This window comes from Rattus norvegicus, chromosome 2, assembly GCF_021556685.1.
Source record: "Rattus norvegicus strain SHRSP/BbbUtx chromosome 2, alternate assembly SHRSP_T2T, whole genome shotgun sequence".
Taxonomy (NCBI): domain Eukaryota; kingdom Metazoa; phylum Chordata; class Mammalia; order Rodentia; family Muridae; genus Rattus; species Rattus norvegicus.
This window is the reverse complement of record NC_141535.1, coordinates 213,658,893-213,681,908: the sequence shown is the minus strand read 5'-3', so window position 1 is coordinate 213,681,908 and position 23,016 is coordinate 213,658,893. Positions and strand designations below refer to the sequence as shown.

General features: G+C 42.4%; 1 protein-coding gene across 2 annotated transcripts in view; it reads right to left on the bottom strand.

Annotated features, from left to right (window-relative positions):
- The window catches only part of Sec24d (SEC24 homolog D, COPII component), a 106,778-nt gene that overhangs the window by 31,554 nt on the left and 52,208 nt on the right, over window positions 1-23,016 (bottom strand). For both annotated transcript variants that reach the window (XM_087624898.1, NM_001309453.1), the window contains 5 exon segments: window positions 17,600-17,738; window positions 15,052-15,167; window positions 8,685-8,809; window positions 2,948-3,139; window positions 2,261-2,354 (listed from right to left, as the gene is read on the bottom strand). In XM_087624898.1, the coding sequence (XP_087481024.1) occupies window positions 2,261-2,354; window positions 2,948-3,139; window positions 8,685-8,809; window positions 15,052-15,167; window positions 17,600-17,738 (666 nt within the window).

Genomic DNA, 23,016 nt, shown 5'->3' with positions numbered 1-23,016 from the left:
AGTAGCATATATAACTACACACACACATACACACACACACACACACACACACACACACACACGTTTACTTGGTATCTATCTGAATGAAAGAAAAGTTGTAAATCAAATGGGGAGCCCAGTTCAGAAGTAGCTTCACTTAGATGCAGTAAAGCAAGTTTCCATTTTGATGCTTCTTTGGTTTCTACTCCCTGCCCCTCATGGATGGGATCCCATCTCTGCCCTCTGTATATGATATCCTCATCTGTTGACCAAACCACAGTCCTGGACTTTCCCAAGTAACCCTTGGCCTCCCCACTCCCTGCTTTTACTACCAGAAGAATCGTGTCTTGTATTACAGAATTAAATCTCCTCTGCCACACGTCATGAAACTTAGGAGAAGGACAAGAAACCCTAGGTTGTCTTGCAAAACACAAGCACTTAATGATTATTTTATTGATTGAGAATAAGGAATGAGTGAGTGAAAGGCCCCTCAACATCTTCTTTGCATATCCTCAAGCTCTTGTCCCAGGTACAAATGAGTAACAGCTACAGGAGAGGATTTTAGAGACTTCTTATGGAAATTATATTAATTTAAGTCTGATTTTCAGCTACTTAAAACCTGACTTTGTATTCATGAAATCAGGTGAACTGCTACATTTGGATACTAAGTTTTTTTCTCATTTTAAAACATGGACATTTCTATATTGGCTAGTTTTATGTCAACTTGACACAAGCTAACGTTATCTGAAAGGAGGGAACTTTAATTAAGAAGATGCTTCCGTAAGACCCAGCTGTAGGATATGTTCTTAACATGTGACTGATGGGAGAGGGTCAGTCTGTTGTAGGTAGAGCCATCCTGAGGCTCATGGTCCTGGGTTCTATCAGAAAGCAGCACCCTCCATGGCCTCTGCATGAGCTCAGGCCTCCAGGTTCCTGTCCTGTATGAGTTCCTGTCCTGACTTCCTTCGATGATGAACAGTGCTGTGGAAGTGTGAGCCAAACAAACCGTACCCTCCCCAAGTTGCTTTGGGCATGGTGCTTCACCACAGGGATGATAACGTTAAGGCAGTTTCCATATACTTCAGTATTAATATAATACACATTAATATAACAATAAACATGAATAAAACAAAAACAATGTAAATGGTAAAGACACATGAACTACAGTGAACCAGACTCACACATGGACAGCATGGAACGCTTTATGCTACACTAAGCGATGCACAAGTGACTTCAGGGCATATTATTATTGTTACAGACAATGACTTGACAGAATTGACATTACATTTCAGGCAGATAACAGACTGTCATCATTCACCTCAGACATGAGTGTGTATATGAAATGTCTCTTCTAGACTTAATTTAAAGCAGTAGAATGATGTTTAGAGTCCTTTATGAATTCTAGTGTGTGGAGAGATTTACTTACGAACTTCTCCTCACTGGAGGATAGAACATCACTGACAACAAACCAAACATCTTGAAGCGAAAAATAAAAATCCGGATTTTTGGGTTGCATGTTTTTGTGATGTGGAATGTCACCTGAACGCTCAGAAGCCAGAAACCCTGGACAAGAACCAGGCACTAGGTCAGACTACAGAATCAGATGCAACATTCACGTGAGATCCGTTCATGAACCTAGGCCACCACCATCCCTGTGTACCTGTATTGTTCCTGTCACTCATTCTATTTTAAAACTTGGTATGGACTTAATTTTAATAATCTAGTTTTAAAACTGACTTCGGGCATAAGCTGTCAAGGCCAACACTGCCATCTTTGATCCTATGAAGACAAAATGTTGTTTGAGCTCAGCCTTCCCAATGGGCACAAGGACAACCTCTACTTACCCCAGTCAATGAAGCCATGTGCATGAGTCACTTTCCTGACACAAACCGTCCCCAACTTCCCAGACACAAACTGTCCCCAGGCTGTACCCTTGTGTGTTTGAAAACCCCAAGGATAGGTCAATATGGGAATATTTCTCCTCGTATCCTACAGTAATGATTTGAGTGAACCAACTTTAAAAACAGACCATAAAAAGTTCATCTAAAAGCCAAGGGGAGGGGCTAAGCTGAAATCCAGAACAGCATCGGCTGTTCTGGTGTTGATGGCTCTGGGGTGTAAACACTGAGCGTGCTTGTGGCCTGGGTCACTTCCTCCTGAAAAGTGGGAAAGTTTAGAAACCCTAACATCCCAGGGTTTTTATGAAAGCTGTTTTTGATAGATGAAACCTCCGTTTTAAATCTGTTATAAACTTTATCAAGTTGAGACGGTCGTTCCTCACCTTCAGGGCCTCCATGCCAGCCTGGATGACAGGAGCAAAGACTGTCTCGTTTTCATTGGAGTCGGCAAACATCTCAGGAATCTGGTCCAATAAACTGAGGAAAACAGGTGGGGAAAAGGTTTTAATGCTCAGCAAGTCTGTCATAAACTTCAGAAACTAAATCACTGATGTTACAAGCCCAAACGCATACGGGATTTACTTGCTGAACAGCACAAGTGGGTAACTGTCACCCACGGGGAATGGGCAATCTGATAAAGACACTCCTTAGGGAAGGACATTTTAGCATACTCTGCCACTAAAACCTACTCTCTGAACAGGACACTTACTAAATTATCTTTTTGTGGATACTTTTTGATTCATTATATTACCTATTTATAATACCCAGAACTCTTTAAAGAATACTCTATCTTAACATGAATATGCGCATGCAAGGAGTGCTCCCCTTCCCTTCCCTTCCCTTTGCATGAAGGAGAAAGAAGTTAAAGAGTTGAAAGTAAATATTGTAAAAATGGTCTGTGCACCAGAAAGAGGTAAATCTACCATAAATGACAAGAGTTGTACAACCTGCGCCCTAACCCCCCGCCCCGCCAGTGACAGAGCCAAGCAATCCTTATAGTTGAACTGAAAAACAAGGGACTTCAAACACACATCTGATTTGCATCTAATTGGAAGAAGGTTGATATTTACTTGTGGATCACAGACTGGGATTCTTCATAGTTGACAAGGAACCCATCCAACAAAGGAACAAAGACCTCTCCAACATCCGTCACCACCATCATCTGAGGTTGGGCCAGATTACTCTTCACGTTAAAGAAGTGGAGAACTTTGTTGTATGTGATGAAACCAACTCGAATTGCAGATTTCTCCTCATGCTCCTCCCTAAGAGGAAAAACAGAAGGTAACTGAGGCAGGAGCTCTTAAGAACACAGAGCTTGCTCTATGAGATGTGGAGAGCACATCGCCTTCATCAGTTTTCTGACTATGAGGCAACGCGTCTCCTTAAACACAACATCCATGTCTCCTATAGAATATAGGAGATGCACATCTACAGTTCTGGTTTTAATTTCTCTTGACTTTCACAGCTGGAAGGGATAGGAATTACTTCAAACATAAGCAGGTTAACAAAGGAAAACATTCTCAAAATTCTAGGTCAAGGGTTAGATATTATGAAAACATTTGGTCATATTTGCTCATGTATTTTTTTTCTTTATTTACTTTTGGTCTTTTCAAGATGGGGTTTCACCCTGTAGCTTTGGCTGTCCTGGAACTCACTCTGAAGACCAGGCTGGCCTTGAACTCACAGAGATCCACCGCTCTGCTTCCGAAGTGCTGGGATTAAAGACATGTGCCATTACGCCTGGTTTAATTTCAACTCATAGGAAATTAGACTGAGAATTTGCATGAACAGCCTGGGCTTACTACATTTATATAAATAAAATGTACAGAACCAATGAGACGCCTGAAGCAACAGGAGAGAAAGGACGCTCACAGCACTGACAGGACAGTTGTTGACATCAGGGAAGGGCTTCGGCTCCTGCATGGCACTTCTACTGCACATCTTACAAAATCTCAGTGCGACAATAGCTAGATCTTAACAACACACCACAGAAACATATAATAGCAAGTGAATTACACTTAAAAAAAAACCCTCAAATAATAATCAATGAATGAGAAGTGTGGTGTGTGTGTGTGATATGTGCATGTGTGTGTACATGTCTGTGTATGTGGTATGCATGTGGTGTATACATAAGCACATGTATGTGTGTGGTGTGTGGTATGTGCATGTGTGTGGGGTATGCACATCTGTGTACATGTGTGTGGTGTGTGCTTGTATGGTATGTGTGCGTATGTCTGTGTGGTATGTGCATGTATGTGTGCATATGTGTATGTGGTATGTGCATATGTGTGTGTGGTGTGTGCTTGCACATGTATGTGTGTTTATATATAAGAGATAGAAGTACAAGTAAAAAAGGAAGTGGGAATCTCCACAAAGAAATATCTCAGAAGGAAATCTCAGCTTCCACTGAGAACTCTAGAGTACTAGCTGACAAGAACTGATTTTGACCTGTCCTGCTTCTTTCTCCCTGTGGTTTTGATAAATGGGTAAAGTTTAAAAGGTTCTTATAACCTGTTGCAAAGGCAGTGAGTAAACGTTTACATTTGGGACCTTTGCAATGCTCTCAGAAGTGAGAGTCCTCATGGACTAGATACCCACATGTGTAATTACACTCATGTACAGCCGCATGTATGTCCCGAGCCACGTGCAGCTGCTGTGCTGCCCTATGCTGTATCTTGCAGACCATCCTGTGCTGCTTCTGGGCTTTCTCTGCCTCCATTATTAAAATCTTGCTTGTCAAGACCAAACATAAATTCTTCCTCCTCTGTGAAATCTCCTGAGGCCACCGGCTAGAAGTAATTTCCTCTTTTAAATTCCTGTAAAGCATTTTCACTGGACTCTCAGTGCAGTTGGAAGCTAGAGGAAGGGAAAGCCCACGTTATCCCCTGCCCTGAGTCTGGGCCACTCGGGAGTCTACTGCAACGGTGGGACTGGAGTTTTATTGAAGATGACATACATGCTGGTAAAACATGCTGGACTTTGGGGCAGCAAATTACAGCCTGTCATGGTTAGTCCTGATTGTTCGCTTGAGAGGATGGAGGATCAACTGAGGGGCAGATTTTTGGGCTTGTCCGTGACAGAGAATGGAGATTAGGTCAAAGGCTCATCTTGAATGGGGGCGGTAACACTCTTCGGGAGGGGTGGGCGTGTCCTAGACCTGATAAAAAAGCTTGGCTGGGGAGGTGGCTCAGAGGTGAAGAGCATGGAGAGGGCTTGCAGAGGACCGAGATCATTTCCCAGCACCCATGTCAAGCACAATTTCCTGCAACTCTAGCTCCAGGGGCATTAGAGGTTCTTTTCTAGAGAGGCCTCTAGGAATCTTCTCTCATATGCACATATGCATAATTAAAAATAATTAGTGGAGAGGGAGGGGAGGGAAGGGGAGAGGCTCGAGAGAGCTGTATAGTGGTATTCACTTCTTGCTTCTTCCTGACTGCAGATGCACTGTAATCTGCCTCCCCTTCCATGATGCTGTATACCTTAAACTGTGAGACAAAATAAATGCCTTCGTTCTGCTGCTTTTATAATAGAAATCCAAAGTTAAGTGACAATGGTGCAACTCTGGTTTAAAATCAGCCTGGCTAGAAATACCGGCATGTGCAATGAACACATGCTACAAGTCACGGGTTTATTTGACAGTTCATCAGCACATCATTCCTTCACCTTTGTCTCCCAGTAACCTTTCATTGCATAAGTAAAACCGTCTGATAAACCATGAGTGACTGATTCTCTTTTCATAGTTAAAAGTAGAGTCAAATAAAGAAACACACACACATACACACACACACTCACACACACCCCACATGGACCACATACACATACAGCACTTACACACACACCACATATATCATACACACACACACACACACACACACACACACACACACACACACACCACATACACCTCAACACTATAACATATGAATTACATTACATGAAGAAACTCTGCCTTTCCATTTAGTTCTGTATAATTTTGAGAGGTACTTGAATAATTCTGTATAATTCCTTAGGGTACATAAAGGATTCTGTATAATTCTGTATAACATGAAGGACTCTATAATTCTGTGAGATACAAGAATGATTCTGTACAGTTCTGTAAGGTACATGAAAGATTTTGCATAATTCTGTGGAGTACATGAAGAACTCTGTATAACTCTGTGAAGGACTGTGTATGATTCTGTGGGCTGCATGAAGGACTCTGTATGTCTCTGGGTCCATGAAGGACTCTGTAATTCATGAAGATGCCAGGATTAACAAGCTTACTCTTCCACCCTTCAGCCGCCCTCTCCCCTACTGCAGCCAGAATGTTTAATAGTATAAATCTGGCAGAGTAATACAGCAGACATTAGGAAGCAGATAAACCACAAAATTCCAAACTCATGAATTTTTAACATTTTTAAACAGTTGTGTTCTTTTGTACTCTTTGTGTGTATTTATGTGTGTATGGGTATGTATGAAGGCCAGCAGACATCACAGGGTGTCGCCCTCAGGACATTATCTACATCCTTTGAGACAAAGTCTCTCATTGGCCAGGAGCTCACCAATTATGCTAAATTAGTTCCGGAAACTGAACTCAGGCTCTTGCACTTAAAATAAAATAAAATAAAATAAAATAAAAGGCAAGTGATTACCAGCTGAGCCATCCTGCCCGCCACATTTCCAATATTTTAGTTTCAATGTTGATTGAAAACAGACAGAAAGTCAAAATAACCCAATGGTTTGATATGAATAACTAATAAATGATTTTTAAAGTTTTTCTTTCTTGTTCCAAAAGAGTCAGGAAATCTAGAAACTTTATAAGGCTAGGTGGTACAATTTCAAACAGAAAGGAAAGGGGCTTCTCTTTTCAGAAGACTCAGAACATTCTAGAACACCAAGCACATGTAGACTGTTGTCTGCCATGTTAAAAAAAAAAGTCGCCTGCTTTAGAACAAAAAGAGAAATCAAATTGACAGGGTAGTCTACATGAAATAATAAAATAATAAAAAATAAAACTGCATATGTGCAGAGACCAAGACAAGTTTCAGACAGAAGCAACCAGGTTTCTTTTTAAAAAATGAAGATGTTTGGCCCCAAAAGGTACAGTTCAGAGAGATTTGAACAGGGTTGGGAGCAACCAGCTGTGACCTTCAACTTTTCTCTCTTGTCTGGTGCCAAGGTCACACATCTGCTTCAGGGGGTGCAGTTATAGAGAGAACACAGAGCTCGTGGTTTCAGATCTTAGACCAACATGCTGCAAACTTCACACCACTGCCCTGGGAAGGAGCGAGGGGCTTGGGGAGTCACTGCTGGTGAAGGCAGGCTAGCCTAACTTGGTGGGGGACTAAAAGGAGAGTCTGTTTTCAGAAACCGGCCTGGTGGCTCTCCTTACAAAGTAAAGGCTAGGTTAGGATTTGAACTTAAAGCAGCCATGGCAGAGTCCTAGGAAGAAGCACATACTAGTCTCACCAAAAACAACCAGAGACAAAGCGGTTCTGAGGCACGGGCGTCTCTGCTCACCACCTCAGCTGGCTCCAGCTCGCTCTTCACCTCAGGCCAGTCTGAAGTTGCCTCAGTGTTTTTCAAACATCCTCCCTGCGTTACAAACCATCTCAACGATATTATGAGTTCATCTTAACAAATACAAACAAAGCTGCTCCTGGGAGGTCCAGAGCCCACATGTCCGAGTTTCTCACAGACAAAGCATCAGTGTTGGTGGAAAGACTACAGAGGAGTGGGCATCAAAGGCCAACGAGCGCCGGGGCTAAAGAATCTCTCCTTACCCAAACACCCCTGTCCAGAACAGGTGTCCTCCCCACGGGCTCAGAAAGATGGGGAGAAGGTGGAAGGTGTCGGGTGCAGAGGGTTCTGGCCTTCCTATCCTCTCTTCTGGGCGGGCCTCTTGGCAGGAAGGCAACATCCCCTACTCCCCTGTCTCTATGCTGTTATAGCTCCAGTCTCAAACAGCTAGTTGTGCACAGAGACCAGGAATAGCCATGAAATTAGTTTTCGTAGAGGAGACCAAAGTGAAGAAAATGAAGGATGCTACTAGCTACTTCCTGCAGTTTTCCCAAATGTCTCTTTAAGGGTTTTAATTATATTTAAAAGAATGTTTTTTGTGTACCCCTCGCTTACCTGTTGAAGCAAACCTGTTTTCTTTTTTTATGCCAAATTTAATGTAGGCTACGCACATTTACAATTATATATTTTTATGCTTAAAACTGCCGTCAATTTTATTTCCCTTTTCCACACTGAAGCGGTAGCAGGCCATCTAGCCTTTTAAAGGCAGCTGCAGCCCTGAACCATCACAGCGGGTGTGGTCACCGGCTTAGCTGCAGGTGAGTGCCTCTGTCTGCAATGCTGCTGAGATGACAGCGATGGGGGTCCCTTCACACTGCTGAGCTAGGACAGGCAAGCAACCACAGGGAACTTAATCACACCACAGGAGCAGAGGGGAATTTGGCTAAAAAGATTCCATCTCCCCTACAACTGCTCAGTGTTCTGGGACCCTTGGACTCTACCATGGTCAGCAACCGCCAGCTTTAACGGAACAGGCTTCCAAAGTTTCCCCCCACCTACTTACAGTTTGATGGTCCTGTAATTTATAAGGTATTTCTGAGATGTTTCATTTATCTACCATTGTTTTCCTTTCTCTGTTTCCTTTATACAAACATCCACTCTGACATTTTAAATATCCAGAAGAGTGGTGTAGTTTGATTTATAGCTAACTATAATGTTCTCATTAGCGAGCGATATTAATCAGGCAGTCTGCTCGACTCAGCGACACAGGATAATTCACAGGAAGGAGAGCGGCAGCAGCTCCCTTACTTGGGTAGCCTCTTCAGCACGGTCTTCAGTTCCTCACAGATGAGCTTGACGAGCCCGTTCTTTATGTTACTGTACGAGACATCGATCATGAAGATAAAGGCTGGTGGGTTGGGTGGTTTATTCTTCTGCGGGAAAGCAAACACATCACAGAAGTCAGTACAGAGTAAGTATATTTCATAATCAAAGGTAAACAAACCCTTGAAGACTATCAGATGCTTCCTTCAATACTCAGACTATAACATCTGTGGATCAAATAACTTTCTAGGAAACCCAGTGCCCCGCTGCTATAAAAAGACAAAAAATAAATAAATAAAAACCTGCTTATTTTCCATGTTATGACATGAACTTTCTATGATATTTTACAGAAATAGCTCACTTTTATATCTCTGGAGACTCCCCTACCATGATTGCTGCAGGGGAATCAAATACTGAGCCAGCCTTGCACGTAACACGCTCTCTTACAGAAGGAAACATATGTGGGCCCCTGAGAGGGAATGCTACAAAGGATTATGCATTTTTGGAAGCTGTAACCAAGCCTTATTAATGGAAATACCATATTTTTTCAGGTCTATTCTCTTATGAGTTCCTTTGGTTATATATATGATTTTTTTTTTCTTTTTAAGGCAAGGTCTTACTGTGTAGCCCAGGCTGGCCTCAAACACAATCCTTTCCCCTAAGCCTCCCCCCTGCTGAGATTATAGGAGTATATATTATATAGAAATATCTGTTATGATTTAACTGCATATTGCAACGGTCACTGTAACACAGAGCGGCTGTCAGGACAATGTGTTCTGACTGTTCTCTGATCTGGCTGGTGTCCAAATAGCTCATAAGGAAGTGATCCTTCAACTGGGATTTATAAAATGTTTAGAAAAGAAAGCCACAGGCAAATAGGATCAGTGACCTCCACTAGAGAGTAAAGACCCAAGACCAACAGTGTTTCCCATCTGATGATAAAGCATAAAAATGCTGTAAAACTAAAATGCAGTTCAGTTATTATCTAACTAGATGGTGACAATTACAAGTAACCTCACTGATTTTGTCCTTATCTACTGTAAGGTTAGATATAATACTGTTCTAGTAAAATACTCCATTTCAAATAAGAACGTGTAAGACTTAAAAAGCAATCTGAAAATGTCACTCTCCCAACCCAAAATCGGAACAGCCAAGGAACGGGGGAGCTTAAATAATTTCTAAGACTCATCTCCTCCATTCCACAATATGGATTATATCAGATGAAAACAGCAACCATTCTCATGAACGAAAGCAACACCTCTTCGGGGCAATCCCAGCCAAGTCTTACTATTCTTGGACTCTCCTGGACATTCTCCGTAACTCTAACCAGCTTCTCTCTTTAGGAATCTTCCGATCACTAAGGCTTGTTTTCAACACGTGTAAAGTTAATCTCGACTTCCTCCTAACCACACTGCCTTCCAGATTCTATCAGTGACAGCAAACATGACAGTGCTGAAAGTGGATTTGAGCGTTAGGGTCCCTTCAGCCATTTGCTTTTCTTTTAAAAATGATTCTTCTGGCTGCTGGGTGTGGATCCAGGACCCTCTAGCTCTTCCCTCAGACCCTTTCCACCTTCCCTTCTAGCCACCTCCATTCCCACCAGTCTGCAGAAACACTTTCCACCAGAGACTCCCGCACTGAGCTGAGACACGGGTAGGCAATTTTTCAGTCTTTCTTGCCTTCCATTCTGGTCCTCAGAACTTACTCTTAGACCTGCTGTGGCTTGCTTGCAGGAACCTCACCTCCTACCCAACCCCCATTCCCTGGGGATTCTTCCTCTGGGCGCAGACTGGGGTCTCCCCAGCTCTTTTCCTGACCCCCATCTCTGTCTGTCCTTCTAGAGCATCTCCATTCCTTTGTGTTAAATGCCGACCTGCATTAACAGTCCCTACCAGGAAGCCCACAGCCACCACACTGGCACAATATCCCGAGTGGGAGACAGCAACCAATGACCGCAGTATCAACCTAACAGAAACAAGTCCAGATATCTACACCAAGAAACAACTCAAACATCATAATTCCAGATGCCTGGATCCCAGCATAAAAACATAGACCAGCCAAGGCAATATGGCGCCTCAGGGAGCCAGCAACTCTTCTGTGATAGGCCCTGAGAAACGTAGTTCAGCTGAAGCATATGAGGAGGACTTTGAATGGCAGTTATGAACACACTCAAGAACCTTAAAAGATGATATGGATAACTGAATGCCTTAATGGGCACTGAAAAGACCAACAGCTGAATGAAATAGTGAAAACCCCTCAGGATATGAAAGTAGAATTTAAACAAACAGAACCGCTAACACGGTGGTTCTCAATCTGTGGGCCGTGACCCCTTTGGAGAGCAAATGACCCTTTCACAGTAGTCAGCATAAGACCAACCTGCTTATCAGATATTTACATTGCAATCTGTAGCAGTAGTGAAGTTACAGTTATAAAATAGCAACAAAAATAATTTTATGGTTGGGGAAGCACCGCAACATGGGGAACTGTATTAAAGGGCCACAGTGTTAGGAAGGTTGAGAACCACTGCCCTAAAGCAAACGCAAACTGAAATAATACTGGGAGGAGAAACCCAATAAAATGATACAGACTAACCTACGGGATTTAAAAAACAAAAACAAAAAACCCCCAAATCCTCAGCATCAAGGAAGATACCACCTCAGGAGAAAAGTGCCGTAGAAGGTATTCCAAGTGAACGAATCCGAGCAGCTAACAAGTGAGGCTGTTTTAATATCTGACAAAACTGTCTTCACACCAAATCCGATCAGAAGAGACAGGGAAGGACACTATACACTCACTAAGCAGAAAAGGTAAATATCCAAGAGGATAATACACTTCTAAACATTCACGCGTAAGAGTAAATGGGGCTCGTGGGTGCGTGCGTGCGTCTGCGTGCGTGCGTCTGCGTGCGTCTGCGTGCGTGCATGGCAGTAGAAACCAATGGGAACCACGGCCTCTTCTCTTTCTCATTATCGCCAGTATTAAAGTAACATAAACTCTTCCATAACCTGCCAATCAAGACTCTCCACAACGCAACTTTCCAATGTGTATAAAAACTAAAGACTCAAAGACACGGTGGTAACCCCAGAACGAATCAGAGGACAGATCTGTCTTGAAATACTTCTTCAATGTAATTCTCATTCCCCAATACGAATCCTCTCAATGTAAGTGGCTGCCATTTCCAAAACACTTCCTGTACAGAGTCACGGCCCCCCTCACCCCTAACCCCTGGACCTGAGCCAGGACAGTGGTGGTAAACGTGTTTTATTTGACACGTTCTAAAAAGGCTTGACTGGAGGTCATGTCAGTCAGTCCTCAGCAATGTCTTCAGAGTATCTGGGAAGTGCTGAGTCATCAGTCTGTCCTTCGGAGACCCACCTCTGCTCACTCTGCAGTGCCCCCCCACACACACACACTCAGTTCCCTGCTCATAGCTCTTTTTTTCTACTTTTTTGCTTTGTTTTGAGACAGGGTCTCACTATCCAGCTCTGTCTGTCCTGGAACTCACTGTGTAGACCAGGCTAGCCTCAAATGCACAGAGATGCATCTGCCTCTGCTTCCCGGTGCAGGGATTAAAGGCGTGGATCACCACACCTGGCTAGCTGCTCCTGGTTTAATTTGTTCATGTCACTTCCCTCTCTATGCCTGTCTGACACGCCCTCATCCGACACTGACCACTCTTCCCTCACACTCTATACACAGGTTCATATTTTAACATGCTTCTTACTAGGCATAGTCTTTGAATTTGTTTATCATAGTGCTTACTTGGGGGGGGGGGGATCCTTACAGTACAAAGACAAACTGGACATGCAAAGTATCCCAAAAATGTCAAAATGAATTAAAATTAACAACAAAGCCAAACCTACAGTTTTATTCAGGAGGAAAAGCTGATAGCAGATTTGTTTCTCCTTAGGGAAACAGCAGGCTGACTTTAAAAAACGCTTTCTGTGCACATCTGCAACTTAAGTGCTCTCTCTCTCTCTCTCTCTCTCTCTCTCTCTCTCTCTCTCTCTCTCTCTCTCCTGTCCTCATGCAATGTGGTATACAACACATGGCATCCCTGTAAGGGCTAAAGAACCTAACACAGATGTTAAGAAGTACCTAGCAGAGGCACACATGGTATTCAACAAATGCTAATTTTATTACCCAAAACTGACATTAAGATTAACTAAAATGAGTCGAGGACAATATGATTCTGCAATTCTCTTTTCAGTGTATATGGATATTAAACTCTTTTTCACCATCCAAATCCCTAAGTCAACTCATTATCCTACCTCCTTTATATTTTAGATTATAATTAAATTTGAAGCTCCAAAGGTTACAATTACTTGGCTTCTTGTTTTCTTGGTGAGATTTCCTAATTATTACACTTCTGGAATACTGCCATAAAACAGAATTTGAAGCTACTCTTGTTTCAGGCACAGGTTTGACTCTTACTCATGTTTCTACTGAAAAGATCGACAGTTAGCCTTTTTTGTCAGAGATCTGAAGCCTCGGTGCACATTGGGATTCATACTATGGCTACAAAGTTCAGTGAGGGAACTTTCCGTCATGACTTACAGTGTCTTTATTATATTTAATTAGAACAACACATGCTTACTTCTGTGTATTGATTTTCCTTCAGTCAATCATAGGAAAGAACAAAGAAACTACTGGAATATAAATTGTACTTCAAAACCTGTCTCTCTCCTGTCAGATTGCATCTACATCAAAAATGTTTGGCATTTCACCAAATAAGTTAAAAAATTTCACATTTCAAACTAATAAAGCATGTGTTTTTCTTTAATAGTTCTATGTAAATTAATTTAAAACAATCACATAATAGTCAATAGAATAATAGTAAGATGTGTTCATGGAAAATTTTAACGATTTAGCCAACTGTAAAAAACCCTATTTTGGATAAATCTTGAGATGTGTTCTTGATATATGGATTTGTTCTCTAGAAAACATGTCTAGGGGGTTGGGGATTTAGCTCAGTAGTAGAGTACTTGCCTAGCAAGCGCAAGGTCCTGGGTTTGGTCCCCAGCTCCAAAAAAAAGAAAAGAAAAAAAAAAAAAAAGAAAACGTGTCTAGAGGAAATCTGCAATCTGGGACTATTTTTCAGAAGGTTCGATATTAGCAGGCATTCACCTTTGGAACAGGGAAGAAGGAAGGAAGGAAGGAAGGAAGGAAGGAAGGAAGGAAGGAAGGAAGGAAGGAAGGAGACGGACTTCCCAGTGAGCCTGGGTCTTCAGGACCTCTCTTGATGCTTTGGAAGATCTCTCCAGCTTTATCTTTGGCTAAAGAGTAAAGCACCATGGGGTCCTCACATGTGGAGTCTGTCAGTGAAACCCAAAGGTTTAGAACAGCACATCAGCAAGTCCATGCACTCACTCACTCAGATTTCCTCATGTGTTGACCTACTTCCAACTGGGCCAGACACTGCAGAAATGCCACAAAAATGACTAGAAGCAAATTGGGACCCCAAGGTATCAGAATCTATGAAGAGGACACACATGCAAAAAAAAAAAAAAAAAAAAAAAAAAAACCACTAAAATGCCCTAGGAAGAACAACAGATAAAACAAAGATGCCACCTAAGCTTGATGAAGGTTGAAAAAAAAGGAGCACCAGTTAGAAGAAATAAATGAAGATATATGCTCATAATAAACTTTCAGCTAATCAGTAAGTTGAGATTAAGTAGGAGTGTACCATACACACATGATAGGCAAGTAGAAAGACACCTTATCTTTATTATATGGACTGATAGTCAGTCTCTGTGCTGAGAATTTCCTCCAATTGGAGACAGATCTTTGGGGACAGCATTGTACCTGACAGTCAGTGAGTTTACAAGGAAATTTAGTCTTGTTATTTTTTTTCTTTTAAGAAAATAACCAAAGAAGTTTATGGGTGATAGTCAAATGAGTTTAGAATTATAATTAAAGCAAGGAAGCCAGCAGCCCTCTAAGAATACGGCTTCTGTTTCTGCCTTGGTAGAGAAGTCATTAATGAACCAAAAGAAGAGTGGAGCATTTGGGAGACGGAGGATCAGGGTTCAAGGTCATCTTCAGCAAGGTCAAGGCCCAAATTAAGTGAGACCCTGTCTCAGAAACCAAACCAAAGCAAGCAAGCAAACAAACAAAAAGACAAAAAGAATTGTTTCCTATTTCTATATTACATTTCTAAGCTTGATTAGCCCAAGAGACAGCTGAGGAATGGATCCATGGTAACAACTTAGGTCAGATCTGTATCTGACATGTTTCCACATGCCCTGGAAATGTCTGCCTGTGAACCAAGTCATACATATCTTTACAAATGGAAGCTGTTCACTGAAAGTCAACATCAACATAGAAAGACTTAAGTCCCAGCAACACTCACTCTGCAGTAATCCAAAGTAGCAACATATTCATAGGATCCTAAAGACAGCTCTGGCTTCTCATAGTGGTCCAGTCTTCTCCCAATGTGGTCCAGATGTTGGAAATAGAACGGTGGGACTAAGGAAGACAAAACAGGGCAGGAAATCCTTTGTTTTCATAAGCAGACAACCCAATAAATCCCCGAAATGTATCATAAAGGAAAGGCATTATGATAGGAAGGCAAGCTTTTCTCAGTATCTATCATTTTGAGAACACATCTTAGAAATATGTGAGAAATATGAGTTTTCTTTTTTTTAAACTCATTAACTTTTTGGCTCTTGTGTTCTGTTGTAAACCACTACAACTTTGCCTTTTAATTATGTTTGTAATCGTTTTACCACATATAAATTTTGATTTTTTTAATAGTCAAATCAATCTGCCTGTAATTCTATCTGTAAAACTATGTAATTTTATATATAATTTTCATCAGTATTGACTACTTCATTACTATTTCTCATTATCCTGTATTACTTTAATCATGACATATTTTATACATGTAGAAAGCCATAGACCACAATATTCACATTCATGGAAGCAGAGTGATAACTTTGTTAGAAAGCTCTTGTCCTTATAAAATTATTAATGGCAAAGAACCTAGAAAGCCTAGAAAAAAGTGCTGCTGTTTTCAAGCTAACAAATATTTGCCTCTACCTAATTACTTCTTTTCTTAAAATTAGTTTTCTATTTGAATTTTTAACGTATGGGGCAGAGACGAATGCTGATTACTTGGATTATACTAAGGTCGTTGTTACACCTTAATTAAGGAATGCCTTCAGCCCTGAGCTTTCACACAATAATCTGCTAGCATCTGGCCCCACTCATGTATAAGAATACTGTATTAGGGAAAGACTGCACTAGGGAGAGCTCAGTTGAAGTCTAATTTGATACAAATGTTTCAGAAGGTTACTTTCAGCCAAGTTCTGGAAGTCACCCAAAGGCAGAGCAAGACTTATGACTCACACACTGAACACTTGCACAAATAAGGCCTGCTGTCTGCAGAAGAGTTCCCGTTGCCTGGGGATGGCCAGGGAAGGCTGTGAAACTTCTGCTAACAGTGTGTGGGAAAGTTACCAATGCTTTTGTTTTAAGTATTTTGCTAAGAAAAGCATCTCCCTTTGTAAGAAAAAAAAAACACCCACAAAAGCAGTACCTTTTGGGTTGAAACTAACACTCCGCAGTCTTCAGGCTCAGCTGTGAACATGCAAATTATTACAGGACTATTTTTCTAAAGTTAGACTTTCGAAAACTCAACAGAAGTTTGAGTATGTTCTCACCGTATCATGGTTTAGAAGTGAGCGCTATAAAGTTTACAGTTACATATTTGACTCTGAAGTTGGCAAGATTGCAGAAGAAGATGATGACAGCCTCGCTCAGTGAAGTTCATAAACCAGAGGGGCCATGATGGGGGCTTAGTTCCATGTATGTGCCATGGATTTCTGAGTAATCTGGCTCAGAATGTGTGGGGTGGTAATTTCTATATAGTATAATGTATAATTCACTCACATACCTGCATATAGTGGTGATTTTTTTAAAATTAATTCTGCATGTTCCTTAACATTTAATGTTATCTGTCATCTATCATCAACTAAAATTCAAGTCACACCATATATTAGGCATTGCCATCTGATTTCTTTCTCTCCTGGTGTGTGTGTGTGTGTGTGTGTGTGTGTGTGTGTGTGTGTGTGTGTGTGTGTGTGTGTGTGCATGTGCACATAGCTGCATGAGAGGCCAGAGGTCAACCTCAGGTGTTGTTCCTCAGAAGCCATCTACTTTGCTATTTGAGGCAGGGTCTCTGGGGCTTGGGGCTGGACCACTGGGCTGGGCTGGCCCAGCAGGGGCCACAGGGATTCCCATTCTTCAGTATCTCAACCCTTGGGGCTACCAACATGCACCAGCACGCTTTGCTTATTTTTCATTATGGGAGCTGAGGACCTAACTCAGGCCCTCATGTTTGTAGGACAATTGCTTTATCTCTCTGTTGTGGCTTTGCTCACACAGCCTAATAACATCAACATTAGTGGAATTTGTGCTAGGATAAATCATAGAATCATAATGTGCCCCCACCTCCTTAAAATTCAACATCTATATAAAAAGGTGAAAGCCCTTGGCTTTATCTGAGCTTTTCCTAAATACCAATGAGCTGCTTTCTATTCAAGAGCAACCCGGGACTGACAAAAGAGGCATTTCTAGATCTTACCTTCTGAAAAGGCAAGAAGGTAATGTCTTGCACTGTCTTCAAATGGGGCACTGTGGAAGGAGACACGGCTCCCCCCATCACGCACTTCAGTTTTATGCAAAGGTTCAGCATGATTTCGGGGTGGGGGAACTGGCTCCTGCAGCTACGTACAGATAACAGGAGCCTAGTTTCATTAGTAATAGCTTTCGTTTAGGGAAATTACACGTAGTGCCACCTGCGGAGGGGCGGGGAGTCTGTCTCTAAGCTAAGGAGTGTAGTCCATCTTAATTTTCAATAAGAAGCGTTACAACGCGCACTTCGTGGCTCTGTTTACCATCGTTCACGCAGCTGCAAAATCCGCACTGATAGCGCCGTCCGCCTTCGATGAACTGCATGAACGGGCACATGTAGGCTTTGCACCTGTTGCATCTCACTGGTCCGCTCTCTCCATGGTTCACCAAGTACAAGGGGGTCTGGAAGAAGGAAAGAAATGAGATGAATTCAGGGATTCTGGTTGTTATCAAAATCCTCCAGTGGGACTGATTAAGAAACTCTTAACAGCATTTGCCTCGACAGTGAAGACCCTCCCCTGACATCAGTGTATTCACGGATGACAGCACAGTCCACCGCATTCAAGCCAAGATTCACTTAAATTTATTTATCATTTACAAACATGTATCACTTGCAAGCATATTAGTTGATGTCAATGTGTACGTGTGATGCATGTGTGTGAAAGGGAATATATAAAGTATAATAATGTCCGTCAAGCTTATGTTTAAATGTTCTGATGCTTACAGCACACGTCCTGCTAAACTGGGCACACTCCAAACAAAATAGGGAGACGGTTACTTTAGGGTCTAATGTGTTTGGCACCACATTGTTCATGCAGTTTCCTCGAAGAATACAAGTGGCTCCTTTCAAAATAAAAATATTTGGCCCCGGAGAGGTGGCTCCGATGTGAAGAGCACTTGCTGATCTTACAGAGGACCCAGGTTCAATTCCCAGCCACCGTGGTTGTTCACAACCATTCATAACTCCAGGTCAGAGGATCTGATGCCCTCTTCTGACCTCCGTGGGCACCAAACACACTCCTGTTGAACATACATACATGTAGACAAAATGCTTACACATAAAATAAAATGAATACACTTAATAAAGAAATGTATAAAAAAGAAATTATTTGAAAAATATACAAGAATGGCCCCTTAGGACTGGAAACTAATTATGCCTTTTTGTTACTTTATTAAATGACAACGCTCTATAGTACACTCATTGTGGCTGGTCATGCTTCACAGAACTGGGAAAAAATACTTGATTGAATGCATCCTTCTCATCAACATAATGCAGAAAGCCAGACCAAAAATAGAGTCCCAGCATTAGGACCCTTGTTTCTTGTTTCTTAATGCTCCCAGGTTTTGCAATAAAACCAGAGACTCTTCTTGCTTTTATAAACCTGTTTAAGGAGAACATTTTCTTTTCTTTTTTTTTTTTTATATTTATGGATCTTATATATGTACGCTGTAGCTGTCTTCAGACACACCAGAAGAGGGCACCAGATCATTACAGATGGCTGTGAGCCACCATGTGGTTGCTGGGATTTGAACTCAGGATCTCTGGAAGAGCAGTCAGTGCTCTTAACCGCTGAGCCATCTCTCCAGCCCCTAAGGAGAACATTTTCAGAAGTGCCTGAGAACTATGGAGCTGTTCATGTCAACTAAAATTTTTAAAGATAAAAGTTGTAAATAAAGAAGGCTGCTTTTAATGGAGGCCTGAAGAGCAAGGGGTCATCAGGCAGAGGTAAGGGGCATGAGGCAGGGGTGAGGGTCATCAGGTGGGATGAGGGTCATCAGGCAGGGGTGAGGGTCATCAGGCAGGGGTGAGGGCTCATCAGGTGGGATGAGGGTCATCAGGTGGGATGGGGTCATCAGGTGGGAGTGGGGGTCTTCTGGAGGCGGTGATGTTTATCAGGTGGGGTGAGGGTCCATCAGGAGGAGGTGAGGGTCATCAGATGGGGTGTGGATAAGGGATTATCAGGCCATTTTCTCCTAAAGGCTTAGAAAACCCAGTCCTAATGTTTGTCTTTGCCAGAGGTTCAAAATGCGAGCTAACCCACTGGGGTTTCAGAAAGCTGTGAGGTGTCAGAATAGTGGAGGAAGAGGAAAGGGGAGGAAGGGAGCTGCCAAGACAAGGGTTATTGTGTGCATAGATGGCTGGAGAAAGGTACAAGCATTGTTTCTATCCAGAACAACTTTGTATCTCTAAAAGGCACTTAGCATATGAGAAGCTGTCTTTAATTGGGGTCAGAGCTGGGCAGTATGAACTGCACTTGGGTTTCTGAAGGCAAACTCCTCAGTTACTGCAAAATGTTCTCATAAAAAAAAAAATGATGTAGGGGACAGAAAATCTACTCCTTCCAGGAGACTGGGATATGGTTATAAACTAGCTGTTGAAAACTGAGAGGCATTTTTAAGCACCTAGGAATTTGCTTCAAATGTACACGTGGATGTACACAATAATGTTTTTACATAAACTTTTCATTGAAAGCGTAAGCTGGCCGGAGTTTGCTCTTTTTAGCTAGGAGCAATAAAAAAGGATCCAGGAACCAGAGCGAGCAGGAAAATGCAGGCACCAAACAAAAGGACGGTGAACGATGACCAGAAAGATTGGGGGCGGGGTGTGAATTGGAAGATGGCAGCAAACTGCACTGCCCACGTTACTGCTTCTGGGTGCTGCTCTTTACCTCCAGGACCAGAGGCCACTTTCTGAAGCCCAATAAGGAGGAATTCTGCAATGTGCCCACGACATGGCCAGATTCTACTTTTTTATCCACTTGTCTTCAAAAGACTCCAAAGACTACAATCAATTCTCCGAAATACTTTAGAAACAAATAAGATACAATTTATTTGCTAGACAAGCCAGTGGAAACAGAGGGCAATTTGCCTTTCTTTTCAATATTATGATTTGCCCAAAATGTCTGGGAACTATCAGCCTTCACCACGCAAACATTTCAGTCCTTGCAGTCTGGAACTCACAGAACTAAGCGTGGATGCGTAGCAATCAGCTGCAGTCAATTCAGAACTGTATCTCTGCTATTACGAACGCGTACGTTTCCCTGGGCTCACTCTTTTGGGAAGCAGATAGTGATAGGAAAAGTCTTCAGACAACCAGGCTGGCAGCAAAGAATGTTAAAAGCTTTGTAACTGTTGATGTTTTATTTGGGGGTGACAGGGAAAGAGTTTTTAAATGCTGGCTGTCTTGTTTAATCTCTCAGGTTGTGTTGAAAACCAAGATTTATTCTCCCTCCGTGTGTGTCCACTTGCTGGCTTCACGGTAATGTGCATAACCTCGGAAGAGCTAAGCTGCCTTTTCTTCTATGTTAAATTTTAGTGTCTGCAGCCAGAATACAGCAAATACAGAGGCGAATACCAGCAGCAAACCACTGAACTGAGAATAGGACCCCCGTTGAAGGAATCAGAGAAAGAACTGGAAGAGCTTGAAGGGGCTTGAGACCCCATATGTACAACAATGCCAAGCAACCAGAGCTTCCAGGGACTAAGCCACTACCTAAAGACTATACATGGACTGACCCTGGACTCTGACCCCATAGGTAGCAATGAATATCCTAGTAAGAGCACCAGTGGAAGGGGAAGCCCTGGGTCCTGCTAAGACTGAACCCCCAGTGAACTAGACTGTTGGGGGGAGGGGGACAATGGGGGGAGGGTGGGGAGGGGAACACCGATAAGAAAGGGGAGGGGGGAGGGGGATGTTTGCCCGGAAACTGGGAAAGGGAATAACACTCGAAATGTATATAAGAAATACTCAAGTTAATAATAAAAAAAAAAAATTTAGTGTCTGTAGAGATGTGTGTGTGTGTGTAGGTGTGTAGGTGTATGTGTGTATGTGTGTGTGTAGAGGTGTGTGTGTGTGCAGAAATGTGTGTGTGCATATATGTGTGTGTATGTGTGTGTATGTGTAGAGGTGTGTGTGTAGGTGTGTGTGTGTATGTGTGTGTATGTGTAGAGGTGTGTGTGTAGGTGTGTGTGTGTATGTGTGTGTGCTTTGTATCGCACCTGTCCCTGCAATGTCTTCTCAGTATGCTTTTACCTCTGACCTCTAGTCCACTCCTGCTCACTCGTCCTTCTCTCTCTCTCTCTTTTCTCCTACTATTTTAGTTCTGCCGCCATGTCGTATGAGTTTATCAGCATGTAAGTGACAGGGACACTGAAGAAGGGCAAGGACCAAGATAAACTTGAATCTCCTGTTTTTGGGTTATCAAGAGTGTGGCAAATAAAGGATGGATACTATTTTTTATTACACTGTTTTCATTGAACAAAATGTATCTTTTCTGTGTATGTAAAATTACCACTCAAAGTTGGCCAACGGTCCTATAGACTGTGCAGACATCACGGCCTATTGCCAAGTCTCTGTATCCTAATGGTTAGACACGCATACCAAACACGCAGAAACCAAACTGGTGCTAAGAAGAAGCTGCACCCCTCCTAAGCAGAGTTCAGAGTTCTGAATGGTGCTCTCCGCGTGCTGCTTGGGGAGAAAAGTAATCGTTAATATTGCCTAGATACAAACCCCAGGACCTACAGTAGCGACCAGCCTGCAAGACAGACTAGCACAAGAGTGCGCAGACACTAAGCGAGTCGCTGAGCGCTTTTTACTTAGATTTAAGGACCAATCCATGAGATAGAAGCCATACCTGAAGCTGCTAAGGTGGCCAGAGTCCTGACACTAGCTAGGTCATCAGCATAGCTACAGCGACTCCCACTAACACACGCCACACCCATGCATCACAACACCGTCAGCCCACATCAGAGAAGCCTCTTCCTGCAGTCAGAGGGAGCTGTTAGCACAGAGACCTACAACTGGGCAGAGACTAGAGAGGCTTTGGAGCGCTCAGCCACCCCCACGCAGATTTGGGATCTCCATTAACCCCTTCCTCCCCCAAGGCTCAGGAATCTCTGTGGAAGAGGAGGTGGGACGATTGTGAGAACCGAAGGTGAAGGGTGACTCCAAGGAGACAGCTTTTGTCGGTGCTGGTATTGTTGTTGCTGTTATTGTTGTTGTTGTTATTGCTGTTTTGTTTTGTTTTTCAGACACAATGGGACTGATTCACCTATGAGCTCACAGAGACTGGGACAGCACACAGAAGAGCTGCACAGGTTCAAACCAGACACAGTCCCAGCTCTGAGAAGGGGAAGTGGACACGAGACATCACCCCTAACCTAGAAGCGATCTGCAACTGATACCTGCTAGAAAAGGGGAAAGAACCCCATTTTCTCTGGTGGAGTGTCACTGGCTCTATTAACCACATTCCAGGGCAGGCTCCATGCCCAGGAGCAGGAGGTCAACACAAAAGGAATTCTGTTTTTGATGTGTGCACTTTTTGTTTTAACAGGGTTTTTTTTTATTATTATTATTGGGTTTTTTTTCTTTTTGTTTTTATTTTGGCGTCTTAATGTTTTGGGTTTATTTTTCAAAAGGGAGAAGGGGGTAAAGAACATGAAATTGGCTGGGAAGAGGGGTAGAGAGGATCTTGGGGAGGAGAAAATTATAATAAAATTATATCATATGAAAAAGAACATTTTAAATAAATGAAAATCACTCAGTGTCAATATGCAATCATTGATTAAAAACATAATAACTTTGGGTTATTTTTCTACATTCAAGACGAGGGTGTTATAGAGTCAATCAACGACTCCTTGATATCATTGATTCAGGATTGTGAATGTTCCTACTTTA